Genomic DNA, 20,954 nt, shown 5'->3' on the forward strand with positions numbered 1-20,954 from the left:
CCTTTTACTTGGTTTGTTTTTAATTTTATTACTGATTGCCAGCTTCTGTTTTTCTTTCTTTTCTGTCATTCATTTGAAAGGATTTCAGAAAACAGGTCAACTGTGAGGTGGATCAGAGATTTCATGTAAGTAAAAGGAACCACAATGAAAGATTACTTACTGCTTTATCTGTTTGCCACTGATTATTTAAATATATAGAATATGTTTGAGTTATTTAGAAAGGGCTGAACTGATATTTGGTTCTTCTTTTTGAAAGTGTTAAAATGCATCTTCCACTTCTATAAGAGTGTGCAAGCTGGTGGTGTTTTGTTTTGTTTTTAACCCTATAATGAATTATCAGCATCACTCTGAGAAATAGTTAAGAATGAATATACGCGTTTATCCACATGACTGAGGAAGAAGCAGGAACTAACTAGTAATTTCTTGTGTGTACATGGTGAATATAGGGACTCAATAATCAAGAACTGCAGGTTGAGGGTTCCTGGGTGGCACATCCGGTTAAGCGTCCGACTGTTGGTTTTGGCTCAGGTGGTGATCTCAGGATTGTGAGATTGAGCCCCCTGTCAGACTCTGAGCTCAGTACGGAGTCTGCCTGGGTTTCTGTCTCCCCCCTGCTCCTCCCTTCCACGCTCGCATGCCCTCCCTTTCTCCCTCTCTCCCTAAAATAAATAAATAAATCTTAAAAAAAAAAAAACAAAAAACCTGCCAGTTGTACTTTGGGGTCTTGGCTTCTAACCAAAGTTGGATTCAAGTTCTATTATTGAGAATTCTCAGTTCTGAAAAACAGTCATTTATTATTTAAAATGTTTTAACAGAACCTAAGTTGGTGTTTTTGTCTTGTATTAATTCTAGGAACAGGAAATAAATAAAATTAAGCATTAAATTGCTTGTTCTCCTGTTTAACTGAATTAACTGTTAATGTTTATGAAATTAACAATTTTGTTGAAAAGAGAACTAAGTTAATAGCCTGGCATCTAAACTATGGTGTATCCATGATCATACCTAGTATGATGATAGCCATAAGGTCAAAAATCCATTTACAATCAGGATATCATTTTCTAAAATGACTGATTATAGTCAACATATTTGTTTAAAAATTGACCTTAATGTAACTGAGTATGATTCCAGAAGATAATAGGTTGGAAGTCTTAATTTTCCTGATAAGAATTTTGTTTTGCTTTGCCTTAACAATTAAGATAATTAAGTTAGTTTTCAAGCACTGCTCATTTGCAATAATGAAGATAGCATTTGGGATTCTGGAAAGGACTTTCTAAATTCAAGGACCTATGTGTGATTGCTTTTATCGCTCTTTGTTTATTAGGTCTGTAGTACTTGACATTTTGTTTTCCTTCTTACAGTTCACCTTTTTGGTCTAGTCTATAGAGAAACAAGACAGACTATCCTGCAAGCTAAAGAGCTAAGATTTTCTGAAATGCTTTAGGAAATGTTGTGGACTGCACAACTCCCCTGTGTTATTGATGTCAGGAAATCAAGCGGAGTGCAGACATATATCAATCAATAACTAGAAAGGAAACTGGAGGCAGTGGAGAAGTATGAGGAGCTTAAAGAGAACCCTGGGGCTTTAGGAAGAAAAATCAGGAGCTTAGAGTATAAAATTGATACTTGGGATAGAATATGGGAGCCTGTGAATAAATAGTATGGCTGGTAAATGGTGATCAGAACTAAGGTAGATGTGCCAGAGCTGAGACCTGGGTTTGGGAAGAGTATTGGGCTAGGTTCTTTTTTTTTTTTTTTTTTTAAGATTTTATTTATTTATTTGACAGGGAGAATGAGCACAAGCAGGGGGAGCTACAAGCAGAGGGAGAGGGAGAAGCAGGCCCCCCGCTGAGCAGGGAGCCCAATGTGGAGCTCCATCCCAGGACCCTGGGACCATGACCTGAGCCAAAGGCACACGCATAACTGACTGAGCCACCCAGGTGCCCCTGGGCTAGGTTCTTAAGCCTTAATGGATATTTCATTTCTCACTGACTTTGGAGTAATAGAATATTCTGGGAAATAATAGTGAACTTGTAAAATTATTTTCCTTTTCCCTAATAGTTCAGGTGGAGTCTTCATGTCTATAGCACAGTAACTGGTTTCCTATAATAAGCATTCCATGATAAATTAAAACCCTCCACCAAAACTTCTAAAAAGTCAAAGGGATTAATTCTCACAGGCATTATTTTTCTTTTGTACTTTCTTACCTCTGAATCTATTGCATGTCCTAGAGTATATCTACACCTTTAAAACATTTTTTTTTCCTCTCTGCTATCCAATAGGTTAAATAGGGACATGTATAGGCAAAATCTGCTAGGAAATGAGCCCAGCAGCTGCTCTTCCCCAGGAATCATTGTCCAGTTCCTATTTATAGTGGCATCAAGTGGGAAATCCATTAAATTATCAAGTGTTTTGTCACCAGTGAAGGAAAGTTTGCTTTAGGACATAGAGAATGTTAAGGTTTAGGCGTGGACTGGATTTTCTCTGAAGAATTGAATGGCAGAGGAGTTGGGGTGTTTTTATGTTAGGCTCCTTAGAAATGATTAGTGGTTATGCAGGGGGCAAGGGCAACTATTACTGAGCTCCATCCAGGATCTACAATAGCCAGGAAGCCTTGGCAGGAGTTGTACAAATCCAGGGCTCACTCTCATGGTACGGCTGTGAGTTCCTCTGCTGGTGGTAGCTTGCCATTCATGAAGGATGCTTGGCCTCTGTCATGTCATCTGATGTGTGCTTGCCCTATAGTTAGTGTAGTGTGAAAAAGAGGAAGCTTTCTGGGAGCGTTAGAGATGAATCCCTTGATCTCTCCGGCTTCTTGGTAATCCACTGTGATGTATGCAGCCTCCCCTGTTCTACACTGTGAAATCCCTATATTATTGAATAGAAGAGAGAACGTGCACATGACAGGGCAAGGAGAGGAGGAAGGTTACCAAGTACAACACTGGCTGGTGTGGAATGAGGCCATTGTGCTGTTGCATGGTCTTCTGGCCGCTTCAGAACCAGAACCATCCCATGAGCCAGACGGAGGAAAGATTCCTAGAGAGTGTGTATATTGTTAGGTGCTTATTCAGATGCCAGTGAAGGCTGTAAGCATTTGCAAAACTTCCTTGTCTAATCGCCACAGTCCCCAGAGAGCTGAGCCCTGGAATGTCTGCGGCTGCTGAGTCTCTTAGAGACTCAAAGAACACGGAGCCTATTCTTCTGAGCTGGCCCTATCCGCAAACAGTAAGGAGGCTTGGTCTCCAGGCCTCTAATTAAATCAAGTGCCCAAAACAGGACCCAAATAACTGCTTAACATTGATATTTAAACAAAGTTTGAGACAAACCCATCCTTGTAAATATCTCCTTCATATTAAAAAAAAAAAAATTGAAGCTTTGAAAGCAAAAGAACAGGGTCTTTGAGTTTCTGCAGCTGAATAAGCTCTCCAGTTTTATGTAGTATTTAAGTCTCTTAGTTTCAGTCACATTTCAGATCTAGAATTCCAGAAAGTGCAGCAGAAGGTGCTGTTTGATTGGGATGTAAGTATGCTTTTTGAAGCTTTCCATATTTTTTTCATTGCAGTTTTGTTAAGGATACTAAAATGCAAATTTTCAGGATTTCTTCTGATCCTTTGCAACCTAAACAAAAGCATTAGGTCCAAACACGGTGATAAGATTCTAAAATCAGTTTTGCATCTCACTTCCCTTTTGCTTCTTGTTNATACTAAAATGCAAATTTTCAGGATTTCTTCTGATCCTTTGCAACCTAAACAAAAGCATTAGGTCCAAACACAGTGATAAGATTCTAAAATCAGTTTTGCATCTCACTTCCCTTTTGCTTCTTGTTCGTAAGATTTTATGACATTTAAAAAATTCTGCTATAAGTCACCTAGGAGATAGTTGTAGTTCTGTGGGTTTTATAGGAGTGATTCCTTCTTTAAAATGGCTCGGATTATTTGGGCCTGAAGGAAGAACCCACTATCAAAAATAGTTATCATGGTGAGTAGTTAATTTCTTTTAAAAAAATTGGTATGTCAATTATATCTCAATAAAGCTGGAAAAAATTGGTAGTTTTGTTTGCTAGTGGATCAACTGTTAGTTTTTCAGAGGGTTTGGTTTGGGTTTTTGTTTTAATTACAGTCCATATAATTAGTTCTCAGCATGTTGAGGTAAAAGAGAATTGCACCAGCAAGTTTCCAATTTCTTCATCTCATTAGGTTTTTAACACGATTATTAGTATCATAATCAGCTATGATGTTTTCTGTTGCAGGTTTTCACATTCTCTGATTTGCAGGGTGTCTTGATTGGCTAATTTAGGCAAATTATTTTGATTGTCTTGATGATGGTTGGCTGATTAGAACACAGCAGGGGTATAATTTCTTCCTGAGAAATGTTGCATTCTTTTGGTTTTTGGTACCAGAACACTAAGAGGGTTTTTCTTTGTGTACATTCAATTATGATATTTGCCCATAACACTAGTAGAATGCCTTGGAAGCAATTACATTAGTGGTGGAATAAGCATGAATGCTGTTAGTGGAAAAATTGGAAGTCTCAGGATGAGGTAGGACAAAGGAATTTACTACAACTATAGGTCCAGACTTCTGCATTTCTTCTTCTCTGTGTTTCTGTGATTTTTTTGAGCACCAAAAGAGGTGACTTCCTATAAAAGTCTTGAGAACTTGTATAGCTTTCCAAGGATCGCTCAATAATCCTAGTTTCTCATCGCACAGAACTTCTGGCCATCTCCTGTTTTTGAATGTTTCACACTTAAATTGAGGACCTCACTATGGAACTAAAAATTTGTCCAGAAGTTTAAAAAAAAAAAAAAGTTTGCCTGTAGCATCTCATAACACTTTTTCTTAAACTTAATGAAAGTGGTTTTTCGATTTTGGTAGTCTTTGGTCATTTCTGTCAAGAACTAGTCAGCCTCTTTCATTGTTTGTTGTAAAGAAAGGTATTTCCATTCAGATTGCTTGCTTCCCATGCCTTTCAGTTACTATAAATTTTCTTAATTGGCTGAATAGTAAAGACAGTGTTTTTTGGTTACTATTGTGATGTTTTTGAAGAAAAATGATTTTGATCCTGCATATATACACACTTGAATAAATGGTACACTAAATAAATATTTTAATTAATTAATAGTTCTGGCAGAATAGGGTGTATGCTTAGAAGACTTTATTATCACTTTCTTTCTCTTTCAGAAAATTTCTTGGAAGGAGTTTACTACCTTTCCTTTTTCTGACCTGTGTTGCTTTTTAAGCTAATGCTCTGAAAGCCATACCTCTCAAGAGTAAGACCAGAACTAGGCTGTATAAAGCCATGAGCATGAAATCTACTGACAACTCAGCTGAACATCTTCCTGCTTAACCTTGAAGTCATCCCCATGTTCTTCACTATCATTCAGGGGAATTATTTAGAACAAAACATCATCAGTAAAAGATCGGTGCTGTGTAAAACCCACTTCCAAAGGGCTTTTAAAGATCCAAGCCTGGACAGGGGATTTCCTGGGCTTGCTAAACAAGCTCCTAGAAGCCTGTTAAATGCAGTTTTACAGTCAAAATGCCAAGGAAATGTAACATGATTTATTAACTCCATAAGCTTTAGTTAAGGTATGTGGTGTAAATACCTGTGGAAAGTATTCAAGAAGCTCTCAGTAAATTCAAGAACCACAAGTTTTCAGCAGGAGTTTTGCTTTGTTTTTTTTTTCCTTTAAAGCCTTAATTTCTCTTTTTTTTAATCTCCTCAAGGAGAAGTCATCTAAATAAGGAATTTGAATTATGACAAGAGTAGAAAGGTAGTGCCCCCCCGCCCCGAGAGAGAGTGGTAGAAATTTTAAAGGTTGTGGGCTCTGGCCATCAGAGAGACTCAAGTTCATATTCTGGTTCAATAATCCTGGGCATATCTCTTGGCCCTGGCTTCCTCAGCTGTAAGATGGGTCATCATGTATACCTGAGAGGTTGTTGAGAGCATTTGGTGGGATGGCACATGAGAGCACCTTCCACCTAGAAGGCTTTCAGTTCATGTTTCTTTCCTTCATGCTTCCTAAAGCTCATTGAGATATATTTAGGCAGCTAGCTAGTCCTGGTCTTTCTGCCTGTACCAATAAGTGTTTGATTATATTGCACTCATAATGAAGAAGATACCTAATGAAACCTCCTATAGAGGCAAATAGTAATGACTTGATTCCAACACTGCCAGTAGAGCCTCCCATCCGAGAAACAGGAGTATTTGGTGTTAATAAGTTAAATTTCAGAAACTAATGGACTCTGCTAATTGAATTCATCTTTGTTAATTAATAAGGTTCTAGGAAATTGGTTGCTTTGTTGTGTAATGCCCTGCAAAAGAGCAGTAAGACCTAATGACTACAAGTTCACTAGTTCCATCCCATTCTGTCCTATATGTAGAGTGGCAGTGACCAGAGGAACATCTTACACTTTCCTTTGTCTTGAAATGTTATTGCTTAAACCCTTGGAATTATTGACTTGAGAGCAAATGTGGAAAAAACATGGATTGTGGATCCTGTGCTATCTGGCTAGTTTACATTTTAAGAGCTTCTTAAGGAGAAACTTGGGAAATCAGTCCAGTAACTACTATTGCATTGCTGCAGCATAAGGGTATAATGGTTTTATTTGCCAGGTTGTGCCAAAAGCAATGCCTGGGAAGATTTTTTTTTTTCTTTTCACTTGGGAGATGAAAAAAATACCAATTTTTTTTCCCTAGGAGAGGGTAGCTGTTAAAATTAGGGTAACAGTGTGGTGATTTCAAATTTGGAAGTGGGGTCAAAGTGGTAGTTACCCAGAGGATCATTCATATTCCCTGGGCTAAATTTAGGTAAGGAGCATGTTTTCTAGGAACTGCCTTCTCGATGCATGACTATTTCTATACTTACCATGTGTTTATTCCCAAAGAGCCATATCTGTGAAAGACTGACACATTTTCCCCTTCTTTAATACAGAGAGAATTTCCTAAATTTTTCACCTTCCGAGCGAGGGATAAGGTAAGGACTGATCCCTTCCCACTTTTTTTTTTTTTAATCTTCATTTTGTTCTTAAATCTTATGTTTGCCATGTGTTCTTCTTGCCATTCTCCTTTCTCTAACTGAACTTGTGCTTCCCTTTGCCTTATATGCATCTTGGAACTAAAGAAGACTCCTTCCTAAAAGAGTTTGGTTTAGGAATCAACGTATTGAGCTATCCAGAAAAAGCGATAACTTTCACAATCCGCCCTACGCTTTAGGATGATCCTGATGATATGATATTAAAGGACTACTATACTTAGTAGTAGTATTCTTGTCACCCACAGATAGTCATTTATACCCAAGTCTTGTTTATGTGCATTTGTTTTTCAATTTTAAAATACAGAATTTCAGAAAAGTGTTGGTTTCTTCCTGTTACTGGCTTTGGCTCTCCTTCTCCATTCACTCAGTTGACATGTGCTCTGGAAGAACAATATTTCAGCAAAACATGCAGTAAATGTAAATATAACTTTTTAAAAAGATATATAAATAATTATATATCTGTAGGGATAGAGGATATTCCAAAACCAAATATTTTTGTTTTTAAAAATTATACGGTGTTTATTTGTTGAGTATTTACTGTGTCATTTGTACGGTGCCAGAAATAAGAGGATAAAACCAGGCCCTGCCTGTAAACATTTTAGTTGGGTAAACCCAAAACACTGGTACGTGAAGTAGCTATTAATATGAAGCAGTCTGTGGTTAATTATCAAAAATGAATTGTATAGACAGTAATGCAGTGGGAGTTCTGAGGGGATTGGTGTTTTTGTTTGCTTGTTTTTAATGGAGAACATCACCACTTGTAAAAGCATAAATGATGAAAGCTTGGGAAGTAAATAGGCACTTTAGTCCCTAATCTTATGTAAGCTATAGCATTATCCTTGTATGTAGCTCATTTTTGTTGTCTATTTGCACATCATCGTTTATGCTTCTATTTTCAAGCCTCTCTTTTACATACACGTTCGTAATATAATTTTGCAACTGCCTCTCTTGAGCTCTTTCGTTCTCTACTTTTGTGCCCAGTTTGAGGAGGATCGTATCTATCGTCACTTGGAACCTGCCCTAGCTTTCCAGTTAGAGCTGAACCGGATGAGAAATTTTGACCTTACTGCCATTCCATGTGCTAATCATAAGATGCACCTGTATCTTGGGGCAGCCAAGGTGGAAGTGGGCACAGAAGTGACAGACTACAGGTTCTTCGTTCGTGCAATCATCAGACATTCTGATCTGGTCACCAAGGTGGGTACTGTTTTTCTGTTTTTTGGTGAGACGTTATCCCTGAGGGAAAGGGCAGAGAAGCAGGCGTTGTTCAAAATCAGGTTTTCATTTTTTGAATCAAGGCTCTTATTCTTCCCACTCTCCAGTAACCAGCAGAAGTCTGAGAGTCCTTTCTCTCACAGAAATAAATATTCCATATTATAAAAGTCTTCAAAAAAAATTTTTTTTCCTTCGCAGTGGTAGCATGAAAGCACTCACTTGAGAAAAGCAAAAGCGTCTTAACAGAAAAATCACAGGGAAAGTTAGATGACGATAGAAGATAAAGAGAAAAGTTAGAGAAGGCCCTGTTGTAAATCCAGGGAGGTAAGGTAGTTTCTGTGTAGAGCAAGGCACTTCCTGACATGTTAATGACTGCATCCCATAGCCCCATAGCTATACCCCTTTTTTCAACTTTTACTTTCCAAACAGATTTACTTTCTAAACTGCTGCATTTGCCATACCTGAATTGTAATCCTATTGGAGGTATAGCTCTGGGGATGCCCAGCACGTCCACCTGTTGGAAGGAAATGGCTTGCTAGGGGGCAGGAAGAAGGGCTGGCAGGAACTCTTTCTCTGACCCTTGCCTGCCTCTGCCACCTACAGTCATTGAGCTGACTTTAGGGAGAAAGGTAACATCAGCAGGGGCCTTTGATTCATGACATACTACTAAAGTTATTATAATAGCCAGTTCTTTATTGACTCTTCTAAAACACACTAATGTGGATGGTGATTTTCTTCTTGCATAGGAAGCTTCTTTTGAATATCTACAAAATGAAGGGGAGAGGCTGCTCCTAGAAGCCATGGATGAGTTGGAAGTTGCTTTTAATAATACAAATGTTCGCACTGACTGCAACCACATCTTCCTCAACTTTGTGCCCACAGTCATCATGGACCCATCAAAGGTACATTTCTCCTTAGCTTCTCTTCCCGCACTACCAAACACAAGCAGAGAGATTCATCCATATTTATTCTCACTTGGACCTGGAAACAGGTACTCTTGGCCAGCTAGTTGAGCCCTTGATGTTTAAAGTTTATGAAATGCTTGTGAGACAGGTTTCCAGGAGGGTGTCAGAAATTTGATACAGCCACTGAGAGCAGACGTCAAAACAGAAGGTGGTATGATGTTATCTTGCTGGTCATTTAGCAGTACAGAAGCATAAAGTTTTTCTGTTATTCCATTGGTACCTGCTGATGATATTTGTCATCATAGTGGTCCTGTTTTTATATAATTCCCTAGGATTTCTTATCTGAAATAGCGTTGTTATTATTGGGCCTTTTGGCAAAATTGCTGCTGCTTTGCACTAAATGTTACTTACCTGGTGGCCTTAAGGAGGCAATGCACCTTCCCAAATGTGTAACCTGTTTCTCTTCGGTATTTTTCCACAGGGAGAGGATTTGTTTGATAAGGAATTTTCACATGTATTATGTATGTTTTCTATCCTAAGGTTCTATTCTAAAATGTATTCCATATAATTTAAGGAAGGAAAACAGGGTGATTCTGTACTTGAACTTTTATCCTGGGTGTAATAAATACAAGCTGCTCTCTGTATTCCCTCTAACCTTTTTCTATCCTATAATTGTGGAATTTTGTTAGGACAACCAGTATCCCCCTTTCTCAAGATCAATTGTAGGCATGGACTTTTGCTTTTTTGAACTAATTTCTAAGACCTGAAAAATCATTTTCTCCTTTTTTTTTTTTCCCTCAAGTCTCCAAACAACTGATAGGTTGCTTTAGTCTGTCAAGAAAACCAAGGACCACTCACTGAGTATCAAGTCTCATCATCTAGTTTAAGTGCAGGTTCTCCTAAGTATTCTGGGATCGATGAGGCTAGAAGACTGAAAACATGTCCAGGACCCTATATAACTATATGTATTTTTAGATTTGACTTACCATTTCAAAGTGAGTTTTTTTTATAGCTGCCTCTCTGCTTCCACTCTAAATACGCGTATACCCTAACTGTGCCTTTCTAGTGATAAAGAGCTGTCAGTTTCCTATATGTTAGAGATTGTTGATTTTGTTCCCTCAAGAAAAGAATAGATAGATACCTCTTGGTTAACAAGCAAGTGTGGGACTACGGAAGTCAACTTCTTGAAATTCATTCTAATCTAGGACTCTGTGGTGCAAAAACAGACTGCAAGGGTGGCATGTACTTCTGAAGAACTGTAAGAGAAGGGTGGTAGAAGATATTTTTGATATTTTCTAAATTAAGAGAGCATTTTAGAAAGATACTTCATTTAAGAAAATGTTAATTTTAGTAGTATGTCCTAGCTGCCTACAGCCATATTGGGAAAACAAAATTTCACATTAGAATGTCAATAAGGAAAAATCCCATCTAAGGCCATTTGGTTAAAATAACTTGCCTAAACCTGAAAACTAGCAGCGCTAAGCTGCCTTGGTATAAGCCTTCGAGAAACTATGGAACATACACCTCATCTACTTAAATCCCAGTTGGACTTGGCAATGACCAAGCTTCAGAGCTCTGTTTAGAGAGAACATTCTAGCCCCACCTACAAATTGCCTCTCTTTAATTTGTGCAATTTACTAAGAGGCATATATTATAAAGTTTAATAAAATTGTATAGGAAAAAGCTCATGGTGGTAATTGCTGTGATGATTTAAGGGCCTGTAAATGCAATGAAACATAGTTACCATGCATATAAATGCTACTTAATAGCTGTTTAACTAGAGATTTTATTCTTATTTGGGGCTTTCTCTTAAATCCCATGGCTTGTAATTTTAGATATTGCAGATCTTTGATATAGAATATGAATATAATTGGAAAAGGGGTAGGGAGTTGCACAGATTTGGGTGTTGTGAGCCAGAGAACCCCACTCAAATGCCAAGCTGCCATGAAATTGTCCCTGACTTGTTCTAAGCAAGAGTAGGGTTGGGGAGAAATTATCTTACTTTTTATATGGAATACATGTAGTGAACATCTTCAGAAACCAGCACCTTTTACAGTTCCTTCTTTCCCAAAGATGGGCAGACCTGAAACAGGTTCTGGTTACAAGGTGTTTAAGTTTTGTGCTTGGTGATGTGTCTGTGACAGATTGAGGAATCTGTGCGGAGCATGGTAATGCGCTATGGAAGTCGGCTGTGGAAATTACGCGTCCTCCAGGCAGAACTGAAAATCAACATTCGCCTGACACCAACTGGAAAAGCAATTCCCATCCGCCTCTTCCTGACAAACGAGTCTGGCTATTACTTGGACATCAGCTTGTACAAGGAAGTGACTGACTCCAGGACAGCACAGGTACAGTAGTCAAGCAGGCTCCTCAGAGTTTTGATTTGGTCCTAAAGATGAGCTACTGGTCCTTGGTACGGAAGACCCAAACTCACAAGTCCCATTGGTTCACGTAGTGGAGTTACCCTCTGTCAGCTTAAATGGTCACATGAATTTGAAAAACTTCATTTGCCTGACAAGATGTGCCTGTGTTCTTAATCATGCTGTTGGGAAACCCTCAATCTTTTGTGACATACTGATGAGCCCTAACAGATGCCAAGTGAACCTGACTCCAGAGGTAGGTCTGCAGTGCAGGGTTCTTTTTTAGAGGGCTCTTGAGCTACCCGAACTACCTTGTCTGATCTGTCCTTCTTCCTGTGTTCGGCCTAGATAGTCTACTCATTGGCAAGTAAAGAAGAGAGAATTGTTGAAGTACGTCACCAGCTTTGATTTTAAAGAAGAAACATTTCAGTGTAATATAATAGCTTGAACAGTGTCAAGCAGCGACTTTATCGTATTTACCCATTATGTTATTCCATTTACACACATTATTTTTCCTTTTAAGAGCTCAGAGTGTTCTATATCTATAAAAGAGCAAAGTAGCAAACTTTAACCCCCTCGCAGGTAGAAAAATCAAGAATGTGAAAATGGACGATGACTCTTTCAGTAGATTGATTCTGTCATAACAGAGAATTCCTTTTAATCTATGTTCCCACCTTCATTTCTAAATATTTGTGCCGTTTGCTATGATACTGGATTTAGGTTGGTTTGCCATGGCTTGCATATTCTGAAGAACCAGGGTGTTATTTTAGGTTTTTGACCTGAACTTGGGACGTGCTTTCTTCTGGTTAAAGGATGACCTTGCTCTAGGATGTGTGTGTACACAAAGGTCTCAGTTTGTTCTATGCATCGGGTACCAGGAAGAGATTATATGTCTCTTGTTTTTATCTATGCCCTTTTAAATCCAGGAATAGAGGCAAGAGAAGACATTTTTGCCAGTATTTTGAAGATGAATTTTAAAAATCTGAGTTTGGATGGTTGTTAGCGTGACCTTTCATTTTGTGCTTTGATTCCCAGTTAGAGTGCCAGAGAAATCTATCCAGTGAGAAGTGAACAGTTAAAACAGAAAGAGTGTGGGCACAAGAGCACAAGGGGTGAGCAAGAGAAAGTATACAATAATTTTTGCTGCGTTTGATGTTTTTCAGGACAACCTTAAAGACATTTTCAGTCAAAGCTTTCCGTGGTCAGGGATATTTTTAATTAACTTCTACAGTGGCTTCAAGGCAGGTCTATTCTTGTGAAAAATAAGATGGCCACTTGAGATTTTAATGTTTTTGATAAATATGTTTGTTCTTCATAACTACTTTTTTTTTTCCTTTCTTTTATTAGAGAGTTCTTAGATTTCCCTCATTCTGGCTAGTGGTGGCACAGGGGCATGAAAAGCTCAGATGCCTTCAATCAGGATTTAGTACTATGCCTGGCACAAAATAAGCACTCAATAAGTATCCAAAAGAATGAATGAGCTACCTTTCGCCTGAGGGAAAACCCCTATTACCTTGGGTCCTGCATATTTAGGAAGCCCTGAAGGAAGAGGTCCCCTCAGGCTCCTCAATTGAGAGAGTTGCAGCCACTGAGGAGCCCAATAGCCCCTGGCTAGAGGAGGGAACCAGCAAAAGAAACAGCCTTCAGCTCTGCTCTGGGGCTCTTAATGTCTACCTGATGCTTATTGCCAATTTGTTTTTTCCGTCTTTGTTCTAGTGAGTCATTATGTAAATTTAAAATAATGTAGAGCCCTGTGTATCATTCATTCATTTGTTCATCGATGTAACATTGATTGACCACCTATAGTGTGTCAGGTACTATGGATTCAAGATAAAAAGTAATCTCTATTCTTGAGAAATTTACATTGGGGTGGGGGGAGACAACAGATAATTAGTTTCTCTGTAGAATGATTATGATTTGTGCTATCATAAAATAGGTATGAGGTTCTAAGGGAGCAGACTATATAGGATCCGAGATTGTTTTTCAAGAGAAGCCCTGTGGATGGCTCCTGGTGAAAGGTGTATGATATATAAAATATATACATGTTTTCATGAACTTGTAAAACATACACTTTACCCTTTTTTAACTCCTATGTCCATTATAGTAGAAAATGGAATTATTGTAGGTAGATGATCATTCAGCAGTATCCATTACCATCAACCTCTTGGCACAGCAAGAGGTTCGTTCTTTCTTTCCTTTTTTCTTTCTTTCTTTTAATTTTTAAGATTTTATTTATTTATTTGAGAGAGAGCGAATGAGAATGAGCACACAAGCAGGGGCAGGGGAAGTGGAAGAGGGAGAAGCATGCTCCACACTGAGCAGGGAGCCTGACGTGGGGCTTGATCTCAGAACCCTGAGATCATGACCTGAGCCGAAGGCAGATGCTTAACCTTCTGAGCCACCCAGGTGCCCCTTGTTTATTCTTTCTGACAACAAGAAGCAAGATTGACTGGCTTGAGCTTCATTTTGTTTCATTTTCCTGGTAAAGTCTTTGTGTTATTAGCTGTAATAAAAGACCTATCAGCCAGTCATAGTGGGGAGAAGAGATTTGGGTAATCCATTGCATATGTTAATTGATTTCCAATGTGTAGTATAAGGGAGAAAGTATACATTTTTAAGAGATCTTTATTGAGATACAGTTTACATATATAATACACTTATTTTATATACATATACTTCAGTTAATTCTGAAATTGTATACACCTGTGTAACCACCAGCACAGTCATGATGGAAAACATCTTACAACCCCTAAAAAGTCTCCTATTCTCTTTTGCAGTCAAAGGTAGAGTCACCAGCCCCAGCCCTAGGCGACCACTCATCTGCTTTCTGGTATTAGAGATTAGTTTTGCCTGTCCTAGAATTTCATATATATTAGACACTATGTACAATGTTGTCTCTGGCTTCTTTTGCTCAGTATAATATTCTTAAGATTCATCTATGTTGTATAGACAATGGGTATGTTCCTCTTCGTTGCTGAGTGGTATTCTGTTTAATGGATATACCAAAAAAATTTTTTTATAAAGATTTATTTATTATTTTAGAGAGAGTGTGTGCACATGAGCAGGGGGAGGGGCAAAGGGAGAGGGAGAGAGAGAATCTCAAGCAGACTCCCTGCTGTGCATGGAGCCTGATGCAGGGCTCGATCCCACACCCTGAGATCATGACCTGAGCCAAAATCAAGAGTTTGACACTTAACCAGGTGAGCCATGCAGGCATCCCTGGATGTACCAAAATTTTTATATTCGTTCACCTTTTGATGGACATTTGAAGTCTTATTTTCCAGTTTGGGCTATTATGAATAAAGCTGCCATATGAACATTCATTTACAAGTCTTTATGTAGATACGTTTTCATTTCTCTTGGATAAATCTATAAGAGTGTGATTACTGGGTCACAGTAAGTGTATGTTTAACTTTATAAGAACTGCTAAACTGTTTGCCAAAGTAGTCATACTATTTTAAATTCCCACCAGCAGAGTCTACCTAGAGGGCTTTCTCCAGTCCCCTTTCTCAGTCCACATAGTTATGTTGCTTAAGTAATGACCAGCCTGCCTTCATTCCACCTTGGCAAAAGTGAGTCTCAAACTCTACCCACAGCTCTTGTCTTTCCTAACAGACAGGAATGTAGTCTCAAGAACCTCCTGCTTTTACTCCTTTTTCTTATTTTGATTTAGTTTCTCTCCTGAGTCTAGTTTTCTCATTCTAACACCCTGACCTCACTTAACACTTTGAATTTCTTAAAACATTACCATTTCTACCTAAGACATTGCTAATTCTACCTCCTCCCCAGTGACTTTGACCATTATTAGTCATGTGGAATAGGACTGGAAGCTCCCTTCTGTGGGGTTATAAGCCGCCCAAGACAATTTTTGCCCAATATAGGACCCGACTGACAAGTCAGTAGAACATATTTGTTCCTCTGAGGTAGGGGGCTAAGGATTCACTTAGCTAAATGGTGTCCAGGGTTTGGGAAAGTACTTAATTCTGTTGTTAAGCCTATATATCGGGTTCACAAATCTATTCCTTAATGGTGGACTTAAGCTTATCTATTTTAGACCAGAATAGGTATGTGAGTATACACGCATACCCTTATTTCCCACATTTGTATTCACTGTGTTGGGAATCTATATTTTATGTATTCATGCATAAAGTGCCTAGTTTAGTGTCATGCAACCTCTGGGCACTCAGTAAATATTAATTGAAGTAATGGCATACCTTATAAATATTCATAAGCAAATAAAACTATCTAAATATAGGGAATATGAAGTACTCTTCTAGAAATGTTTGAGTTAAAATGATTAAAAACTGTTGTGGTGATTTCATTAGGTGACAATATAGGTATTGCAGAAGCTATTCACTAGTTGTAGACATAGTATACTGGGGAGATAAATATATATATCTGCATCATATAAATATATATAACAACATTTACTACAGGCTATGTCTTATGAGCTAACGAGAACTGACTAGCTAGATTCATGGATGAAATCCATTTCTGGCAGAAATCTTTGAAGCCTTTGTATGGCTAATAACATGAAGCACCTTCTTATCAAGTAGACTAAAGCATGGATAGTAGGGTAGAGCCTTGACCTGGCCTTCTGTTGGGGAAAGAGCAGAATTCTCTTCCGTGCATAGTTGTTCCTCAACTTAAATATGGGGACTGCTCAGACTTGTTAGCTGACATACTTCATTTCTGAGTATATGGATTCAAGTCACTTTAGAAGGCAAGCATTGTCAGTCTCTCTCTGAGATGTGAAGTTTGTACTATGCTTTCTTGTTGATTTCAATAATCCAAAAGTAAGAGCAGCCCATGGTGTGTCGTTGGTCACATACCATTTTTTGGAGTTGGATCATCTGTAGAGAGGTGAGAGAACACTACCCAATGTGTAAAGGCATGTCTTAGCTACTCGACCCACCAAAAATGTGTTTCAAGAAATAGCATTTATGAAAAAAGCCCATCTGGGCAGCTGATTTTATTCTTTCTTAATTCCCCATACCATTCTCTTTCTCCTGCAGATCATGTTTCAGGCATATGGAGACAAACAGGGACCATTGCATGGAATGTTAATCAACACTCCATATGTCACCAAAGACCTGCTTCAATCAAAGAGATTCCAGGCACAATCCTTGGGGACAACATACATATATGATATCCCAGAGATGTTTCGACAGGTAAAGGCGGCTAACTGGAGGGCTCTCATATGTTCCAAAGAGGGTTTTTCCTGAATTTCCATTAGAGGCAGCTTAGCCTGAAATGGGGACACTCCCAAAGAGTAGGAAATATCTTAACACCACTCATTTCTATCTCGTTTGGGATTTGGTTACTGCCAACTCCAATATTGGGTAGTTCTTTATGAATTAAAAGGGAGAGTGGTGAGGATAGAAGCCTCTGTTAAGTAGAAGAAAGTAAACTGAGACAGCATGCCTGTGATCATAGTTTATAATGACCTGTGTGAGGAGTTATGTTCAGGTATGTATCTCTTAAACCTATAATCAAATTATGGATGTTAAAAAAGAGGTTTGAAACTCTAATTCTCTTTTTCCTATTTTCCAAGGTAACCCAGGTCTTTAGCTGATAGCCTAGGTTAATATGATGAGAATCAATGCCAATAACATATACAAATGGATATAGAGTTCATGACACACACTTTAAAGTATCAATTCTTTTGTGTGAGATTTATTATAGCTGAATAAAAACTAGTGTGAGAAAATACGACATTATGATTCTCATCCTTTATATGAAAATAAATTCCTTTGATCTGTATGGTGAATCATCTCCATGCTGCAGATTTTTCTTCCATCAATGGAAGGCAAGAAAAGTACATCCGTAGCAGAAAATGCAACAGACAAAGTATCAAAAGAATACTGAATTTGTCCTTTAAAAAAAAAAAAATCTATGAATATGGGATTTTTCCAAGTCTCCTAGTCAGTACTACCAGTATTACTACATTTGAATTTTAATAAAGAAATATATGTGGCCTTGGTAAATAGTCTATCTGTAATTCCTGTATTATTCACAAGTACAAGAGATTTCCTTTAGGTAGTCATTTGTTTACAAGTTCTCTCTATAGAAACATAGCTATCTTCATTTAGTATTACCAGCATTATTAGCCTACAAGTTGAGTGTTGGTTCTGTTCCCCAATGCCAGAACTATAAATAGAAATGTCATTCTATATAATTCTCCCTATAGAATAGACATAAACACCGTGATTGGAACATGTGAGTATGAATGCATCATATTGCCTTTAAATGTTGCTTTGAGACAAGCAAAGAAACAACCAGTTCCCACTTCATGAGGCATTTGTTTTGGTAACACAAAGTTAGAAATGGAAATTATAATGGTTTTCAAGTGGGTCAGTCTGTCTTCTCAGAATTGAGCAAAATTCAGCCCAATAGATCTGAAAAGGCATTAGAAAGAGGATGCTTCCCCTGAACCTTTAGTAGAAGCTTTATTCTTGCCTTCTCAGGTTTTCTTTGTATTAGTTATTTTTCTATTCTTCTAGGATTTTTCTTCCATTTTTTAAAAGAGGGATTAATGGTACTTACTTCGATTTTTATTTTAATTTTCCTGGAGGGGTAGTCACGTCTGTTTGTTAGGTCTGTTGTGTTAGTTAATGCTCTGGTGCTGATTCAGAATCACTCAGCAATTTGACTTTGTTGGAAAAGTGCCTGCTTTAGACATGTGAAAAACATTATGTGAAAAATAATTACAAATCTGTTTTTTAACTGACAATGAGAGGTGCAGAATTTGGCCTAATGCTTTGATGCTCAGCAGAACACTTGGAAAGGAAAGAGCAAAATCAGATTGACTGAAACTTAATATTTATTTTTGTGTATGTTGAATTGCTCATTGTCACTGATGAGTCAAACTTCTCTCCTCCACTAGTCTCTGATCAAACTCTGGGAGTCTATGTCCACTCAAGCATTCCTTCCATCACCCCCTCTGCCTTCTGACATGCTGACCTATACGGAGCTTGTGTTGGATGATCAAGGTCAGCTGGTCCACATGAACAGGCTTCCAGGAGGAAATGAGGCAAGTAGCTGAGTCCCCTTCCCCCTTTCCTTAATCTCTGCGACCACTAGTAGCAGCTTTCCATGGAGGTGGTCATTAAATAGCATTAATTTGGATCCTACATTAATTTAGGTGCTACGTAGGTAGCATAGTAGTCTTGCTGGTAGAGGTCTTTAGGGAGAGAATGTTGACTAAATATCAAGGAATTATTAATTTTTTAGGTGTGATAATATTTTTTAAATGGTGCTACAATTTTGCTTTCTAAAAAAGAGTAATTTTTTCTGTTGGACATACCTATTTAAAATAGTTACAGGTAAAATGATCCAGTGTTTGCTTCAGAGTAATGGAGGGGTGAGATTTCACTATAGATGAAACAAGATTGTTCATGAGTTGTTAATCAAAGCTAGATGATAGATCCATTGGAATAGACCATTTTCTCTATTCTTGTACATACTTGAAATTTTGAGATTTGTCTATAATAAAAACAGTTAAAATACTGTTTTGCTTTGTGTTTTTTTCTTATTTGATGAATACTTGTATACTTTTTTTGGTCATGTTTTCTGTGCTCAGGTAATTTGATCTGGTGCTGTTATGATCATGGTAAATATATTCTTAAAGGGGCTCAATCAGAACCAGGGATTTAAACATAAAAGAAAGTAGCAGAAGCCCATTTCTGATAATTATCTAAGAATTCATTTTCTGGCATTGGAATCCCCTCTCTTATGGTGCACTGCGAATAATGATACAAAGTTGTATTCTGCCCCATGGCCTGTGTCCTCCTCTTCCTGATTTTATGCTTCTAACGTACAGTTACAATCAAAATAACAAAAATAATAGACCTAAAAAGAGATAGGTTTTTATTTCAACCTTAGATAGAATAGATAAATCTCATTCTTTAGAAAGAGTAATCTTTACCCGGGTATTCTCCATAAACAGGCTGGGTAGACCTTTGGAGGTAATATGTGGTATTTTCCATTTTTGCAGTATCTTTTTCAAAAAATGTTAACTGTGTATACAAGGTGTGTGCTGTTTCAGTAAGTACACCAGTGGATGCCAAAAGTAGATGAATTGGTATTAAGATGGATGCAAGCATGGGACTAGATGGAGAATGTCAGACTCTAGGAATTCTTCTACTCTAACGCCTCAACAAATAGCAATGGTAAGAGGTGAAAGGAAGAAAGATGCATAGAATTTTGACGAGAATAGATATATACTTGTTAACACACAAAGTTGTGGTTTGTGCCACAGTGTAGCATCTACGTAGTGAGCCTCTCAACAGCAAAGAAAAGCTTCGTTGTGCTAGACTTAAATTCTGATTCATTCAACAGTGTAGTCTTTAGGAATGAAAGGTACCCTTGTGAACATGGGCCTGAGAGAAAAACGGTTTTAACTAATGTAATTAAAACAAAAAAAATGAGATTTTTGGCCACGTGAAAGCTAGCAGCACTGCTGTGTGAAACCTCTTGCCATGATCTTTCTCTTCTGCTTTCTCTCTGCTCTCATTCTGTGTTTGAGCGAATGGAGACTGGGGGAATAGTGAAGTCCCAGAGGGACAGAGCTCTGTTCTTGCTGAAATTACAAGCACAGAGCTGCCTGGGCATGAACATGTAGTGTTTACTCTGCCAGTATGAATACAAATAGTCTTATTATACGGGACTCTGTACCCAAAGACCCCACACACACACACACACACACACACAGAGAAAAGAATAAAAAAAAAAATTAAAGGTTTTTTTTAACCCTTTTAAGACCCAACAAACCTGGGTGGAAGAGGGATGTCTTAAACAGCCGCAGAGTGCTATCATTATGAGGATTAGAGAGTCAGTATAGGGGCCATATGTTTCCCTTTGCCCAGTGCTTTAATAATCTTGAAATCGAGAAATCTAATTGTATTTGCAATTTTTTTTATTTTTTATTTTTTTTGCTTTTTGTCAGTTCTCACTTTCTTCTTGTTCTACTCTTTTCCCTCCTTAGTTGCCTATTTTCTTTGTTCTCTTTTCCTTTTCTTCACATGATTGACTAGGATTGAGGCGGAGTTGTTAGCTTGCTGTTTCTGAGTCTTTGAGCTCAGGAGGAGTAAGACTGATGTTCTTTTGTGAGCAGTTAGTGACTAATGCCTGGGACGGCTGGTGAAGTCAGTCAGTGGCTGTAGCTAGATTATAGGGCATTGCGCAACAGGAACGAGGTTGGGGTATTAGTATCAAACTCCGTTACCAATAGCTTGAGCATACAATGGTGCGTGTCCGCTGAGAAACCGACCAATCTAAAGATGGAGTTTCAGCACTCAGAACTCTGAAGGACAGCTGTGCCTAAGAGATGACGGGGTGTCAGTGGGATGTATTTCCTCATGCTGAGCCCAGTTTTATCAGAGCAAGTTGACTTTCAGCTATTGCAGTTTAATTTTCTTTGGCCAAAGAGACAAGTTTGTC

General features: G+C 38.1%; 1 protein-coding gene across 7 annotated transcripts in view; it reads left to right on the forward strand.

The window, feature by feature from the left end:
- Positions 1-20,954, forward strand: part of ACACA (acetyl-CoA carboxylase alpha) — a 277,490-nt gene that overhangs the window by 167,021 nt on the left and 89,515 nt on the right. For 5 of the 7 annotated variants that reach the window (XM_019805579.2, XM_019805580.2, XM_034640345.1 and 2 more), the window contains 7 exons: positions 81-125; positions 6,932-6,973; positions 8,015-8,230; positions 8,995-9,150; positions 11,298-11,501; positions 16,529-16,684; positions 18,400-18,546. In XM_019805579.2, coding sequence (XP_019661138.1) covers positions 81-125; positions 6,932-6,973; positions 8,015-8,230; positions 8,995-9,150; positions 11,298-11,501; positions 16,529-16,684; positions 18,400-18,546 — 966 coding nt within the window. The remainder of the gene's footprint in view (positions 1-80; positions 126-6,931; positions 6,974-8,014; positions 8,231-8,994; positions 9,151-11,297; positions 11,502-16,528; positions 16,685-18,399; positions 18,547-20,954) is intronic. The other 2 variants (XM_019805581.2, XM_034640344.1) reach the window with 1 other exon arrangement.

This window comes from Ailuropoda melanoleuca, chromosome 13 (assembly GCF_002007445.2).
Source record: "Ailuropoda melanoleuca isolate Jingjing chromosome 13, ASM200744v2, whole genome shotgun sequence".
Taxonomy (NCBI): domain Eukaryota; kingdom Metazoa; phylum Chordata; class Mammalia; order Carnivora; family Ursidae; genus Ailuropoda; species Ailuropoda melanoleuca.